The sequence below is a fragment of the Aquarana catesbeiana genome, linkage group LG03 (assembly GCF_042186555.1).
Source record: "Aquarana catesbeiana isolate 2022-GZ linkage group LG03, ASM4218655v1, whole genome shotgun sequence".
In the NCBI taxonomy this organism is placed as follows: Eukaryota; Metazoa; Chordata; class Amphibia; order Anura; family Ranidae; genus Aquarana; species Aquarana catesbeiana.
The window spans coordinates 243,924,333-243,941,394 of NC_133326.1; the positions used below are offsets into that span (position 1 = coordinate 243,924,333).

The 17,062-nt window shown below is 39.7% G+C and overlaps 1 protein-coding gene across 2 annotated transcripts in view; it reads left to right on the top strand.

The window, feature by feature from the left end:
• CNTN1 (contactin 1) overlaps positions 1-17,062 on the top strand; it is a 296,184-nt gene that overhangs the window by 137,151 nt on the left and 141,971 nt on the right. For both annotated transcript variants that reach the window (XM_073619929.1, XM_073619930.1), the window contains 2 exons: positions 2,616-2,730; positions 14,782-14,908. In XM_073619929.1, coding sequence (XP_073476030.1) covers positions 2,679-2,730; positions 14,782-14,908 — 179 coding nt within the window. In that variant the 5' untranslated portion in view covers positions 2,616-2,678. The remainder of the gene's footprint in view (positions 1-2,615; positions 2,731-14,781; positions 14,909-17,062) is intronic.

Consider the following 17,062-nt stretch of genomic DNA (forward strand, 5'->3'; position numbering starts at 1 on the left):
CAATTGGCTTCTAGGTTTTATTGCCAAAGCATAATTGAACAAGCTGAAGCTAGAAGTTGATTGGCTACCATACACAGCTGCACCAGATTTTGCACTATTCAGTTTTAGTAAATCAACCCCAGTGTGCTGGAAGGATATTATATAAGGGTATTTGTGTAATCTCTCACAATGCCCTATACATTTTTTCTTGTCAGTGAATTTTATTGTAATTAAAGGAAAGACAAGTACGTACATTAACAAAAGAGAATCGTCTCACATAGTACATATGAATTAACAAACATCCGAACAACGCAGTTTCATCAGGGACGAGTGGGGTCTGGCATTCACATAGATAAATTATGAATGTGGTTGCCTGCGACCATAATAAACTAACAATTGTAAAGGAATAAACAGTAGGTCCTGATATAGTAATTGATAAGTGAACCCATCATAGAGTGTGGATGGAGACAAGAGACGATACCGTTAGCAAAAGTAACAGATAGAAAAAGACATAGCACGAAAATAAAGGGGTGAAAGAGAGAAGCAGCGGTGCAAGCGTGTCTAGGAACCTAGTAGGTGTGATGCCAGTGAGTGTCAGCAGTAGAACACGCATGCCCAAAGGGTCAGGCAGAGAGGAGGGAGGAACAGGTATAGAAGGGGAAAGGTCTCCTAATACAGTAGAGCGGTCCCAGTCCAGGACATGTAACAAGCGAGTAAAAGAGAGGTTCAACTACCAAGGCAGTAATAAGGAATGGTCGAAGTCTGGGGGTAAGTAGTGCTTGACCTAAGGTTGCCATATTTTTACAATGCTCTATACATTTAAAATATTTTTGGAATGTCCGAACTTAGGTTAACAAAACATAAATGTGTAAGATTCGAATAAGGATCTTGTCAGGTGCAGTGTTTGCCTGTTGTCAGTGCATGGAATACCAGCTGTTAAGGTGAACACTTGCATTAATAGACCAACCGAGAAAAGTGTTTAGCTGACTTTTCATACAGCATGCAATAACAGAAGCTTGCTGTTTCTGTGATGTAAAAAGATTATCCATAGAGTAGGTCATAGAGTAATTAATGCCAACGTTAAATTAATTACTAAAGTGACAACAGTATAAAAATGAAAACAAATGATCTGAGAAGACTTGGCGTCCTGTGACAGGCAATCCATGAATCCAATCAAATTAGACTTTTCCGTTTGACTGATTCAGTCGAAATAGTTACATCTCTGAAATCTGCTCATTGGATTTAATCCACAGCGGGAAGGTTTTGTGCAGGTTTTTAATATTTACTGATGTGTAACACTTTTGGGGGTAGGGGACTCAAATTTAACTATATATTGACCAGTCATGCATACAGTATGATAGAAAAGCTTTGGATACTTTAGGGGCTGAACATTCATTTCTTTAAAATGCTGGGCTACCCACCTTAAATGCAGAGCACATATTCAATCAGACTAGAAAGACACAATAGATACCTAGACAGGCTCATTTGTCAAATGGTGGCAAGGATTAGTCATGGCTATTCAAACCATGAAGCTTGGTAAATATCTGGCAATAGAATCCAAGGGTTGATTTAGCTTGTTTCCATTCCTGCTCAGTATCTTAATCTTCTGTTTATCGCAGTAACTGTTTTCAAGATGAGGTGCCGTGAAACTCAACTGTGCTTCACATTATAGTCTATTCATGTAGAACATGAATACTTGAGAAACACAAAATTTTAATGTTAAGCGACATTACCATATTGTTTATACTAAAAGACCTCTGCAATAGTCACTAGTAACAATTACAGGCGTGGCAAGGCCCCTGTTTTAGACCTTGGTTTTTGTTAAAATTTTTATGCATTTGTAGTTATTTTTTGGTCTCAGTGTGTGAAACCCTTTTACTATGTAAAATTGTGCATATTTATATACACTGTATATACTGTATCTCACAAAAGTGAGTACACCCCTCATATTTTTGTAAATATTGTATTATATATTTTCATGTGACAACACTGAAGAAATTACACTTTGCTACAATGTAAAGTAGTGAGTGTACAGCTTGTATAACAGTGTACATTTGCTATCCCCTCAAAATAACTCAACACACAGCCATTAATGTCTAAACCGCTGGCAACAAAAGTGAGTACACCCCTATGTGAAAATGTCTAAATTGGGCCCAAAGTGTCAATATTTTGTGTGGCCACCATTATTTTCCAGCACTGCCTTAACCCTTTTGGGCATGGAGTTCACCAGAGCTTCACAGGTTGCCACTGGAGTCTTCTTCCACTCCTCCATGAGGACATCACAGAGCTGGTGGATGTTAGAGACCTTGCATTCCTCCACCTTCCGTTTGAGGATACCGCCACAGATGCTCAATAAGGTTTAGGTCTATAATAACATATTTACAAAAAATGTGAGGGATGTACTACCTTTTGTGAGAAGATACTGTGTAATTAATATATATATATATATATATATATATATATATATATATATATATATATATATATATATATATATATATGTATATATATATATATGTATATATATATATATATGTATATATATATGTATATATATATATATATATATATATATATATATATATATATATAGTCAAATGTAAATATTTTATATTTTTCTTTCCAATTTTAAACAGAGAGAAACTAAAGACGTTAAACAGAATAAGTGGAAGAATTGCTCCAAAGTATAATCTGTTAAAATGTGGCTTATCTTAACTCAACTTTTATTGTACATTTTCTTCTGCTGGGCAGGTAAGATTTTTTTTGTTTTATATACAAATATTATAAGTACTTCAATGTGGTTCACATAACCTTTAACACTGTACATGTACAACATACTCAAATGTTCATGTTTGAATTGTATCTATACCCCCAACATTTTGTTTTTTAGTTTTGGATAGAATAGGGAAGGGTTAAATCTCTTATTGATTTATTTTTTGCAATATGTATACTGTTGGGGTGATTTTTCCCTTAATTTTTGTCTTAGAGACGCAACAAGAAATGATAGGAAAATATCAAAATGAAAGAGAAAGTTTGACATTTACATGTACTTTAGCCACTTAAGGACCCAGCCTTTTTCTGACATTTGTTGAGTAAAAATCAATTTTTTTTGCTAGAAAATTACTTAGAGCTCTCAAACGTTATATACTTTTTTTTGTCAGAGACCCTAGAGCAGTGATGACAAAACCTTGGCACCCCAGATGTTTTGGAACTACATTTCCCATGATGCTCAACTACACTGCAAAGTGCATGAGGATCATGGGAAATGTAGTTCCAAAACATCTGGGGTGCCAAGGTTCACCATCACTGCCTTAGAGAATAAAATGGTAGTCATTTCAATTTTTTATGTCACATGAATTTTGCGCAGCGGTTTTTCAAACACAATTTTTTTGGAAAAAATAGACTTTAATGAATAAAAAAATCAAAACATAAATATATATACAGCAGGGACGGAAAGTATTCAGACCCCCTTAAATTTTTTCTCTTTGTTATATTGCAGCCATTTGCTAAAATCATTTAAGTTCATTTTTTTTCCTCACTGATGTCTACACAGCACCCCATATTGACAGAAAAACATAGAATTGTTGACATTTTTGCAGATTTATTAAAAAAGAAAAACTGAAATATCACAGGGTCCTAAGTATTCAGAACCTTTCCTTAGTATTTAGTAGAAGCACCATTTTGATCTAATACAGCCATGAGTCTTTTTGGGAAAGATGCAACAAGTTTTTCACACCTGGATTTGGGGATCCTCTGCCATTCCTCCTTGCAGATCCTCTCCAGTTCTGTCAGGTTGGATGGTAAACGTTGGTGGACAGCCATTTTTAGGTCTCTCCAGAGATACTCAATTGGGGTTAAGTCAGGGCTCTGGCTGGGCCATTCAAGAACAGTCATGGAGTTGTTGTGAAGCCACTCCTTCGTTATTTTAGCTGTGTGCTTAGGGTCATTGTCTTGTTGGAAGGTAAACCTTCGGCCCAGGCTGAGGTCCTAAGCACTCTGGAGAAGGTTTTTGTCTAGGATATCCCTGTACTTGGCTGCATTCATCTTTCCCTCGATTGCAACCAGTCATCCTGTCCCTGCAGCTGAAAAACACCCCCACAGCATGATGCTGCCACCTTCATGCTTCACTCTTGGGACTGTATTGGACAGGTGATCAGCAGTGCCTAGTTTTCTCCACACATACCGCTTAGAATTAAGGCCAAAAAGTTCTATCTTGGTCTCATCAGACCAGAGAATCTTATTTCTCACCATCTTGGAGTCCTTCAGGTGTTTTTTAAACTCCATGCGGGCTTTCATGTGTCTTGCACTGAGGAGAGGCTTCCGTCAGGCCACTCTGTCATAAAGCCCCGACTGGTGGAGGGCTGTAGTTATGGTTGACTTTCTACAACTTTCTCCCATCTCCTGACTGCATCTCTGGAGCTCTTCTTTAACTCTTTCACCAAGGCTCTTCTCCCCCGATAGCTCAGTTTGGCCGGACAGCCAGCTCTAGGAAGGGTTCTGGTCACCCCTAACGTCTTCCATTTAAGGATTATGGAGGCCACTGTGCTTTCGGGAACCTTAAGTGCAGCAGAAATTTTTTTGTAACCTTGGCCAGATCTGTGCCTTTCCACAATTCTGTCTCTGAGCTCTTCAGGCAGTTCCTTTGACCTCATGATTGTGAGCTGTAAGGTCTTATATTGACAGGTGTGTGGCTTTACTAATCAAGTCCAATCAATATAATCAAACACAGCTGGACTCAAATGAAGGTGTAGAACCATCTCAATGATGATCAGAAGAAATGGACAGCACCTGAGTTACATATATGAGTGTCACAGCAAAGGGTCTGAATACTTAGGACCATGTGATATTTCAGTTTTTCTTTTTTAATAAATCTGCAAAAATGTCAACAATTCTGTGTTTTTCTGTCAATATGGGGTGCTGTGTGTACATTAATGAGGAAAAAATGAACTTAAATGATTTTAGAAAATGGTTTCAATATAACAAACAGTGAAAAATGTAAGGGGGTTTGAATACTTTCCGTCCTCATTGTGTATATATACATAATTTTTTTGAATAATACAAAAGATGATGTTATGCTGGGTAAATAGATACTTAACATGTCATGCTTTCAAATTGTGTGCTCTCAAGTAATGGCACCAAACTATGGTACTTAAAAATCCCCATAGGTGACCCTTAAAATATTTCTACAGGTTACCAGTTTAGAGTTACAGAGGAGGTTTAGTGTTAGAATTATTGCTCTCGCTCATATGTTCGTTGTGATACCTCACATGTGTGGTGCAAACGCAGTTTGCATATGTAGACGTGACCTACGTATGTGTTCACTACTGTGTGCGAGCATGCGGGGACGGGGGCGCTTAAAATTATTTTTTTAATTTATTTTATAAATTTTTTACATTTTTACACTGTCCCTTAAAAAAAAAAAAAAAAAAAATGTTGATCACTTTTATTCCTTGCGTTAACAATACAACATGTCAGGTCCTCTTTATGTAGAGATCTGGGGTCCAAAATACCCCAAATCTCTCCTTTACCCTTAAAAGAAAATGATAAAAAAAAAAAAAACATTTTTATCTTTGGTCTAGGAAAAAAAACATGTTTACATGGTCCAAGAACCGGAAGTGACGTATGACGTTGCTCCGGTCCTCCAAGGGCCTAGAGATGAGCGGTGACCATCTTGCCATTGCTCATCTCTATAGAAAAAAACACTGCAGACGGCGGATGGTTCCTGGACACACCAATTGGTAACGTAAGCCCAGGAACCACTGGAAAGCACCGGGAGGGGGGCACCTCTCCCGCCACTTCTAAAAGAGATCCTGTGGCGAATTCGCCACTGGGATTACTTTTATCGGAAAGCCAGATGCCTAAGAGAAAAAGTTTATACCAGGGTTATGGCATCAAGCTGCAGACATAATCCCGTTATTTAACATCAAAATCATGATGTAAATTCCCAGTTAGGCGGTCGGTTAGGCTAGGCGGGAAGGTATGATAGTTCTTGTACCTCAGCTCACCTGGAATCTGTATATTCTAGCGGTTCTTCTACACTGGTACATGTGTTGTCAGGTATATGTTAATAAGTCATTCGCATGACAGCAATCCACGTAATACAAACATATTCCAATGCTATTCTAAACAAAATATATTTCAGTAGAAGGGTGGACAATTTTAGTCAACGATTGTTAGGTTAGACTGTGGCCTGCTCTAGTTTTCACTATGTACATTTGCACAAAGATTTTTCAAATCCACAGAAATAAATCTTGTCTTCACTTGTAGAGGTGCTTGATAAAGTGGAGTATCTAAGGGTATTTTTTTTTTTGCTTTGGAGTTAATTTCTGTTGGTGTTGTGTCTATATGACAGGAAGTGAAGGAAAAACCCACCCAATGGGACACAGACAGAAAATAAAAAGATTTTTTTAACCATTCTCTACTTCATCCAAAATGAAATAAAAAGTTTCGGCTTTAGACATACTCAATTGATGGGATGGATAATTCTAGATTAGTGGAATGCAAGAAATGCTTTCCCAAAAAAATTGCTACTCCAATCCACATTGATCAGATGCTTAAAATCCAAGATTTTAGCCACATTATCTTGGTGAAGGATAGGATTAGTTGATTTGATATAATATTCTCACTTTAGCAGAAAATCAGTGTTCAGGCTTGTTGATCCTTCCCTTCATCAGAGCTGTTATGCCCCGAAAACACGATCGGACATTGATCGGACATTCCGACAACAAAATCCATGGATTTTTTCCGATGGATGTTGGCTCAAACTTGTCTTGCATACACACGGTCACACAAAGTTGTCGGAAAACCTGATCGTTCTGAACGCGGTGACGTAAAACACGTACATCAGGACTATAAACGGGGCAGTAGCCAATAGCTTTCGTCTCTTAATTTATTCTCAGCATGCGTGGCACTTTGTTCGTCCGATTTGTGTACACACGATCGGAATTTCCGACAACAGATTCTGTTGTCGGAAAATTTTATAGCCAGCTCTCAAACTTTGTGTGTCGGAAATTCCTATGGAAAATGTGTGATGGAGCCTACACACGGTCGGAATTTCCGACAACAAGGTCCTATCACACATTTTCCATCGGAAAATCCTATCGTGTGTACAGGGCATTAGACTTTTGAACTGGCCATACACTGATAGATTTTTTTATACAGCATGGATTGATGAATCTGCAGTACTGCTTACTGAATTCTGACAGCGAATAATTGAACAGGGACTGCATCTGCTGGGATGCAGTCAATGTTTGGCCAACAATTTTCTTCCTGGCTCCTTCAATTTTTCAATTGAAGGATTTTGAAACTTCTGACAGGGCCACCCACTAAGAGAATTTCACATGGACATCAGTGTATGACCAGACAGGTAAGACAGTTTAGGCTAGTCAGGTTAGACAGGTAAGATTTTTGCATTTTAGACTTTTAAATCGTTGAAGTGTTCTAAACCCACAAAAGTAAAATCAGTGTGTATATGCAGTAAAGCATGTTTGTTATACTCACTGTGGAACCTAATCCTGTGCATTGTGTAAAAAGGCTGTTTTATCCTGTCTTCTCTGATCTTTCCTTTCCTCCACTATCCCCAAACTATCTCCTGATATTACAGAGCCTGGGGGTCCCTCTGCACATGCTCAGTTTGGTGTCTATTGCTAGATAATTTATTTTTTTGGGAGGGTGTATGTGATGAGTACAGGGCAGCACTGTCTAGACAGAAAGTCAGGGGCCATGCAGCCTGATAGGACAGTCAGAGGAGAATGAAAACTCCTCCTACAAACTTTAACCAGTGCTTGGCCGGACACTGGTAGAAGTCACCAAACTGCTATATACCGCTGATGATAAAAGGCATTTAGCAGTTTATATTTACTAAAATAATTACATTTCCTTGTTCTGTGTACTGTGGGAGACCAGATATAGTGAATGCAGGGTCCTGGGTTTAGTAACACTTTAGGATTGATCCTTTTTATTCACTCCCTTAAAGGTGATAATATTTAATGATAAATCAATTTGGACCAGTAAATATGAGTTCATATGTTCATGAAAAATACTTAAAGAAGAATTCCAGGTATGGAATTTTATACATAACTACATTGACTCAGTTTGGACCAATGTAACTATGCATATACCATACCCATGGTATCCTTCTAGAAGCTGGAAATCACTGTAGTAGAAACAGCTACTCCAGTGATATCCACTAGCTTTCGTGCCCTGTGCCAAGCGGCTGCCCTGCTGCATTCTGAAGACAAGAGGTCAGCTGCTCAGAGTAGACACCATTCAAAGAACTTCAATCTGTCACATTCACCCCCTGCTCACCCCATTATCCCTCTGCACCCCCAGCACAGACCCCCACCATATGAGTATTGCCCAGCTGCTGCCATCCTATACCTTGGAGCCCACACACTGGATACACATCTTTTCCTTACTGGGCTCCACGGAGCTGCCCCCTGCTGTGGACCCTGTCCTGTTTCCTGGCTGAGCGCTGAGGAGTTTGCTGCCCTGCTTTGCCTGCATGTGGATTTCCACATGCAGGTTACCTGCCTGGTGCCGGTGTGCCTCCTGGCTGTCTCGGCGGCACAGAGCAACCCTGCTCTTCCCGTGCTGAGTTGCTTGCCTGAGACAAAGGCTGCACTTCTGTCTGTGGGGTGTGGGAGCCAGTTGTCAGGACAACCCAACACCAACCTCTGGGGTTGTCTAGACGCGAGGTCACCCCCAATCTCCAGAGTTAAATATTGGAGCGGGGTACAGTCTCACTGTCTCAGCCCCACTCTCCCCACAGTGCTGCCTGTGTAAGTCCAGAGGCTGCGGTCAGACACACACAGACCCTAAAGACCCCTGATCAGACCAGGAAATACTGACCTGACTCTGACCTGTAACCCTTGGACCTCCTCCCCTGCTGCCCTCTCTGGATCCCCTGAGCTAAGGATCCTATCTGCAAGTGAATCACATAACCATGGCTGTGCCAGAATGCTGTCTATCCTTGCTGTGTGCCCTGTGTACTAAGGACTTAACCCCTGCTGTGCCAAACTCTGCTCTGCCCAGATCCCTGCCGCGTGTGCTAAGGACTTAACCACTGCTGTGCCAAACTCTGCTCTGCCTGGATCCCTGCCCTGTGTGGTAAGGACTTAACTCTTGCTGTGCCAAACTCTGCTCTGCTCAGATCACTGCCCTGTATGCTAAGGACTTAACCCGTGCTGTGCCAAACTCTGTTCTGTCTGGATCCCTGCTCTGTGTACTAAGGACGTAGCCCGTGCTGTGCCAAACTCTGCCCTTCCTGGATTCCTGCCCTATGTGCTAAGGACTTAATCGCTGCTGTGCCAAACTCTGCTCTGCCAGGATCCCTGCCCAGGGTGCTTGACATAACCACTGATGTGCCAGGTCCTGCCCTGTCCATATCACTGCCCTGGGTACTAGACTAAACCTTATGCTTTACTGTTGCCCTGAGGACTGTTCCCCCTTTTGTTGTACTATACTAACGCTCTGTGGAGGGTTAGCCTTTGCTGTCCTGGTCTACGGTATGGAGGGTCACCTCCCTTTGCTGTCCTGGTCTACGGTATGGAGGGTCACCTCCCCCTGCCTGAGCAGAGCCTTATCACCGTCCTGTGGACTGTCAATCTCTCACTCTACACTCTTCCCCCTCTAGAGAGTCCTTTCCCCTTGCGGAGCCCATTGCTATTCTGTGAACTATTTGTCTGTGTTGTTCCCCCTGCTACCCCATGCACTGTTGATCTGTATTGCACCCATTGCTACTCCTTGAACAGATTATTCATGGCGTATCACAACACCACCCCTCCTGTACACCCAAGTCTTTGGGTTTTGTGTGTTCTGCCTCTGTGTGCTCTGCACTCCTAGTTCGATAAAAAAGCATTTTGTTAGTGAATGTAATGCGTTCTTTAAATGGCACCCATGATGAGCAGCCGACCTTCTGCGGGATTCCACAGATTTACAGTAGTATATGCATAGTAATATTGGTCTAAACTGGATCAATGTACCAATGTATATAATGCCATACCAGTAATTCCCCTTTAAAGCACCTCAGTTACCAATAGTCTTTAAATATATCATCATATGGATCGATTTTCTATGTGAATGCACTATAAATATTTAAAACGATGACAAGCATAGCTTATATTCAAAGAACCGAGGAACTGTTTCATGTATTTAATAATGTTAGATATAGAATAAAAATAGCTACATGGGGATAGGCAGGGAAAATGAGCTTAAAGTGGTTGTAAAGGCAGATGGTATTTTGTTTTAATGCATTCTATGCATTAAGATGAAAAGCCTTCTGTGTGCAGTAGCCCCCCTCAGCCCCCCTAACACTTACCTGAGCTGCATATCGATCCAGCGATGTCCACTAGTGCCTCAGCCATCTGGGACTCTCCCTCCTCATTGGCTGAGACACAGCAGCAGCGCCATCGGCTCTCACTGCTGTCAAAGTCAGTTAGCCAATGAGGAGAGCGAGGGGGCGTGGCCAAACCGCAGCTCCGTGTCTGAATGGACACAGAGAGCTTTGGCTCGGCTGGGGTGCCCCCAAAGCAAGCTGCCTGCTGTGGGGGCACTCAGGGAGGGAGGGGCCAGGAGTGCCGAAGAGGGACCCGAGAAGAGGAGGATCTGGGCTACTCTGTGCAAAACCATTACACAGAGCAGGTAAGTATAACATGTTTGTTGTTTTTTTTTTTTGTTAAAAAAATAACAAAGACTTTACAATCATTTTAAGGTTGCAATTTTTCGCGAGACAAAAAATTTGAAAGATATGATATTCCACCATTTTAGACCTCACATAGTCATTTCAAATGGATACAATATTCATTGATATCTGTTGGCAAAAGTACAGCAGGTTATATGATGCTGCCCATGACAAAGTGCATACAGGAAATGTAAGTAAATATAATATAATGCAGGTATATTTACATAATAGGATTTTCTGCATATGTAATATGTGAGACTTTATGTAGAAACTTTAGTGTGCTTTAATGTCAGTACTTTTCTAGGTAACCTGAAACAGATACATGTGGCTTGTTACTGCAGTGTGCATGTGGCCATTTATTTCTATTCTTTGATGTGTCACATAGCACATTGATGTCTGTGCCTGGAGTGAAAAGAGGACATCATTTGTAAAGGTCAGCAGCAGTTAGAGGCAGTAGGAGTATGTGCATGACAGTGTGAGCTGCGGCAGATGTTTTACTTCAGTAAGAGGAAAACCTTCCTACACTGCCTGCTGTAAATGCTGCATAGAACAAGAAAGTTTGCGATAACAAAAATTCATAGGATAAATCATTTTTTATGTTGGATGGTCCTTCATCTCTACAGCATTTTAAATTGAGAGCTGAGATGATGATAAAAAGGCTAAATATGCATCTCTCTTTGCAGTAGAATAATCCAGGGACCCCCGCCCCATACCTTTGTAACACCTGCATGTCATAAAAGCATAGTTGCCCACATTTTAAAATAGTTTTCAGGACTGTTTTGTTTAGCTGGTTTCTCCCTTTCTCTAGATTGTGTCTCTCTCTCTCGCTCTCCCGCTCTCTCTCTCTCTCTCTCTCTCTCTCTCTCTCTCTCTATATATATATATATATATATATATATATATATATATATTCATATAAAAATATGCATATATTCTGTACTGTGCAAATGTTTTGGGCAGGTGTGAAAAAATGCTGTAAATGAAGAATGCTTTCAAAAATAGAAGCATTAATAGTTTATTTTTATCAATTAACTAAAAGGAAAGAAGAGAAATCCAACTTGAATCAATATGTGGTGTGACCACCCTTTGCCCTCAAAACAACACCAATTATTTTAGGTACACTTGCATGCAGTTTTTGAAAGAACTCGGCAGGTAGGTTGTTGCAAACATCTTGGAGAACTAACCACAGATCTGCTGTGGATTTAGGCTTCCTCAGATATTTTTGTCTCTTCATGTAATCCCAGACAAATTCTTTCTGGGAGCCAAACCATCATTTCCAGGACTCCTTGTGCTTCTTTATACTAAAGGTAGTTCTTAATGACAATGGCTGTACGTTTGGGGTAGTTGTCCTGCCGCAGAATACATTTATTTGACTGTATTTCTTAGCATTGAGGACACCATTGATCCTGATCAAATCTCCAACTTCATTTGCAGAAATGCAGCCCCAGACATGCAAGGAACCTCCACTATGCTTTACTGTTGGCTGCGGACATTTATTATTGTACCGCTCTCAAGCCCTTTGACGAAAAAAATGCCTTTTGCTACAGCCAAATATTTACAATTTTAACTCATCAGTCCAGAGCACCTGCTCCCCTTCTTCTGCACCACAGTTTCTATGTTTTCATGCAAAGGATTTGAAAACAAGGCTAAGTGACTCAACTATGCACAAAAATGTAAGAATGGGTTGCAGAAAAATGGCAAAGTCCTGGAACTGATGGTTTGGCTCCCACAGAGCTCTGATCTCAACATTATCAAGTCTGTCTGGGATCACAGAAGGATTTGAGGCAGCCTACATCCACAGAAGATCTGTGGTTAGTTCTCCAAGATGTTGGAACAACCTACCTGCCAGGTTTCTCCAAAAACTGTGTGCAAGTGCAAGAAAAAATTAAGAATTGATGCTGTTTTGAAGGCAAAGGGTGGTGGTCGCACCAAATATTGATTTGATTTGGATTTCTCTTCTGTTCATTTACTTTCCATTTTGTTAATTGTTAAAAAATAAACTATTAATACTTCTATTTCTGGAAGCATTTTAAATTACAGCATTTTTTCACACTTGCCCGAGATTTTTGCAGAGTACTATATACACATGTACAGTATATAAACACATTCTGATCATATACACATATGTTCTTACCTATGTGTGTTTTTTCCTTAAAAAAAACATTATGGCACACACCCAATTTGGCTCCAATGCATTTGCTTTGTTTCTTTATTGAGTGTAATGGGACATTCGACTGCAAGGTCAATCTGATACATGTTATATGCGGCAGAATTTGTTGCCATTGTACTTATGTTTAAAGTGGTTGTATACCCCTTTTTTACATTCTTACCCACAGGTAAGCCTATAATAAGGCTTACCTGTAGGTAAAAAGAATATCTCCTAAACCTACACGGTTTAGGAGATATTCACCCTGCATGCAGCCGCTGACACCAGCGGCACATGTGCAGTGAAGGTCTGGCGTATCGTGCGAACCTTGCCGGAACTGAGGACTCCCGCACACATACACGGGAGTGACTTCATCGCAGCTCCAGACACTCACAGTGCCGTAGCTGCGAACCCTGTAGAAACGAAGAGGGGAAAATGTCAGCTCCCACTACGTTGACTGGGATGCGATGCGGGGACCTCGTTCTAAGGTAAGTATTTCATAATGAACTAGTATGCGGTGAATACTAGCTCATTATGCCTTTGCCTCACAGGTTTTTTTCTTTTTTTTCTTTGCGTGTATACAACCACTTTAATCTCTTTTTTATTAAGTATTCATAGAAAATATAGGTTTATAATACAAATACAGGTTGTAACTGCCCAAATGTGTCCGGATTCGGACATCCATAATATGGTAAGCTACAAGCAATGTAGAACGGTGTTTACAAGAAACAGATGCCCAGAGTAGGATTCATGCCTACAGGTTAACATAAGCCATTGAACTATAAAGAAAAACAGCAATTATGAGGGAACCCCAATAGTAATAACCGTTTTAGCCAGAGACACGATATCTGGGTTAGCAGGAAACACACTGGTGCTAGCTTATAATGAACTGGTAAAAAGACAATGGTGTAAATTATAATTTAAAGAAAGGAAGGAAGGAGGAGATAACGAGGAAGAAGAAAGGAGAAAGAAGAGGTGAAAGAAGGGAGGGGGGAGAGAGTAGGAGGGGGGAAAGGGGGGGATATACTGTGAGGAGGTCCCAGGCAAAATTGACACCTCAGACATTGTAGAGATCAAGGAGTCAAAATCAGAGGAATATTTGAAATGAGAACATACTGTCCACATAAGTTTATGTGAGTCATATTTATCCTCATCCCATGCGACCATACGCTCCATGAGCTCGATCTTGTCCAATTTACAAGCCCATTCAGCCATTGATGGAGCCTCAGTTTGGCGCCAACGCCTGGATATAACAGAACGAGCCTCTGTGAGAAAATGCCTAATTAAGCTTGTTTTAATTTGTCTATAAGAGCCTGGCAACATGGATAGCACTGTAATCTGAGGTTCATTTGGGATGGTATCACCCACCAATCGATCAAACAAGCGTAATATTTTATCCCAAACTGTGATCATTTTTAGACATGTGCCCCAAATATGGGTCATGGTACCAGACTCCTGTAAACATCGCCAACAGGTGTTAGGGATAGATGGATCAATTTTATGTAAAAGTGTAGGACAGCGATACCACTTAGACAAGATCCCATAATTGCGTTTATGCGTATGGGAAGATATAGAATGTTTGTATGAAACAGCCAGTGCATTATTTATGAATACAGTAAACTGGATATATGTGAATGGAAGAGTGTCAGAACAATTTTTTATTTTGTTTTCAGCTGAACTCTCACTTTGGCTTTCCTTGTCAAGACAGGGGCTTATGATTTGTTAGAGGAAAAAAGACCTACTTCATGTTCCTTCAAAGACGGATCTCTAAAGGACTTTAGTTAAAGTGAAAAACAGTTTTGGCCTTTGATCTTCATTTTACTTTGTATTTAATTTTTGATACAATTTCAGATTCCGTATTAAAGATTAGCTAGGCTTGTAATATCTGTCAATGCTTTATGTTGATTGTAATATTATTAGTAATGGCTAGATTTATTGATTTTTGTGGTAACTGTTTCTGTGGATTGAATTTTAGAGGATGGAAAAAGATATGGGCCAGTTTTTGAAGAGCAGCCAATTGATACCATTCATCCAGAAGAATCCCCTGATGGCAAAATTTCAATGAACTGCAGAGCCAGAGCAAATCCAACTCCAACATATAAGTAATTATTGTTTTCATGTACATGAAATTCTTGAGTTTTGTTAATCAAATATATGAAGTAGAAGGGTTTGCAGGACCTTATAGCAGCTGTGCAGATTATAACTGTAATTGTACATTGCAGGTTTAGGTATGATTGGGATACGAGGGATAACACAGAAAAAAATATATTATTACTTAAAAGGAACCTGGGAATTTACAGTATGGACTCAAAGTGCAGGCATATCTTCAGCTTATCTGCTAAAATGTACTTCCCAAAAGTTTACTCAGCCTACGTCATCTTACCCAGCCCACTATCTCTTCCCATTGGCCAGTAAAAGTGGTCATCACTTTTGGTGGTCAGTATGAAGAAAACAGGGACCTTGGACAATTTTTCAAAGATCTAAATCTAGTGTGAAAATCGTTAAACTACTTCAACACCTCATTTCCATATGGAAAGTTTTTTGTAATTATCTGTTTAGAGAACGCATCATAGGGCAGGTGACACCAGTGTTATGGGTTTTGGGCATTTACAGTAAATAAGGACCAATATTGTTATTGAAGTACCTCGATGAGGCACAGTCTGTATTGCCTTTTGCAAGAGAACAAAATCTGACCATCTTTTTTTCCGGTGTGAAAATGACAAAATAATTTTCAAGCCATGGTATAGCCAGCAACAGTCAAGTTCAGCTGGATGTGTGTCCTGCTGAATGTCACTAAATACTACTAATAGCTTGCATATACAGGTGCATCTCATAAAATTAGAATATCATCAAAAAGTTAATTTATTTCAGTAATTCAATTCAAAAAGTGAAACATATATTTTATATGGATGATAAATTTCAAGCATTTTTTTCTTTTAATTTTGATGATAATGGCTTACAGCTAGTGAAAACCCAAAATTCAGTGTCTCAGAAAATTAGAATATTACATAAGACCAACAAAAAAAAGGATTTTTTAATACAGAAATGTGGGCTTTCTGAAAAGTATGTCCATGTACAGTATAGTATGCACTCAATACTTAGTCGGGGCTCCTTTTGCATGAAATACTGCATCAATGCCACGTTGCATGGAGGCGATCAGCCTGTGGCACTGCTAAGGGGCTATGGAAGTGCAAGTTGCTTTGATAGCACATCTGCATTGTTGGGTCTGGTGTCTGGTGAGCAATGTCATCTGCTGGTGTTGGTCCACTGCGTTTTATCAAGTCCAAAATCAGCGCAGCCCCCTACCAAGAAAATTCTAGAGCACTTAATGCTTTCCTCTGCTGAGCATCTATATGGAGATGCTGATTTATTTTTTCAGCAGGACTTGGCACCTGCCCACACTGCCAAAACTAACAATACCTGGTTTAATGATCATGGTATCACTGTGCTTGATTGGCCAGCAAACTCGCCTGACCTAAACCCCTTAGAGAATCTGTGGGGTTTTGTCAAGAGAAAGATGAAAGACACCAGACCCAACAATGCAGATGAGCTGAAGGCTGCTATCAAAGCAACCTGGGCTTCCATAACACCTCAGCAGTGCCACGGGCTGATCGCCTCCATGCCACGCCACGTGGATGCAGTAATTAATTCAAAGGGAGCCCCGGACAAGTATTGAGTGCATACTATACTGTACATGGACATACTTTTTAGTAAGCCAACATTTCTGTATTAAAAATGTTTTTTTTTATTGGTCTTATGTAATATTCTACTCATCTGAGATACTGAATTTTGGATTTTCACTAGCTGTAAGCCATAATCATCAAAATTAAAAGAAAGAAATGCTTGAAATACATCACTCTGTGTGTAACGCACCTATATAAAATTTCACTTTTTGAATTGAATTACTGAAATAAATTAACTTTTTGATGATATTCTAATTTTATGAGATGCACCTGTAATATTGATAAAAGATGTACAATGTTATTTAGTAAAATTGCAGTAGTAGAAAAAAAATCAATCAATTTTGGATGTGGTCCAGATATTTTGTTTCCGTACTTGTAGAGGAGCAAATACATTTTTTATTGTAATGTTACTGCATTGTGCCAAAAAATGAAAGGTATGAAAGGTAAAAAGATTAACATTGGGATAATGCAGAAAAATATTTTAATGGACTCAGTTAAAAAATATTAATTTGTATTAATTGTTCAAAGTAAGGTATCACCCTTGCCTTTGAAAGTGTTCATGACCTTAAGTTA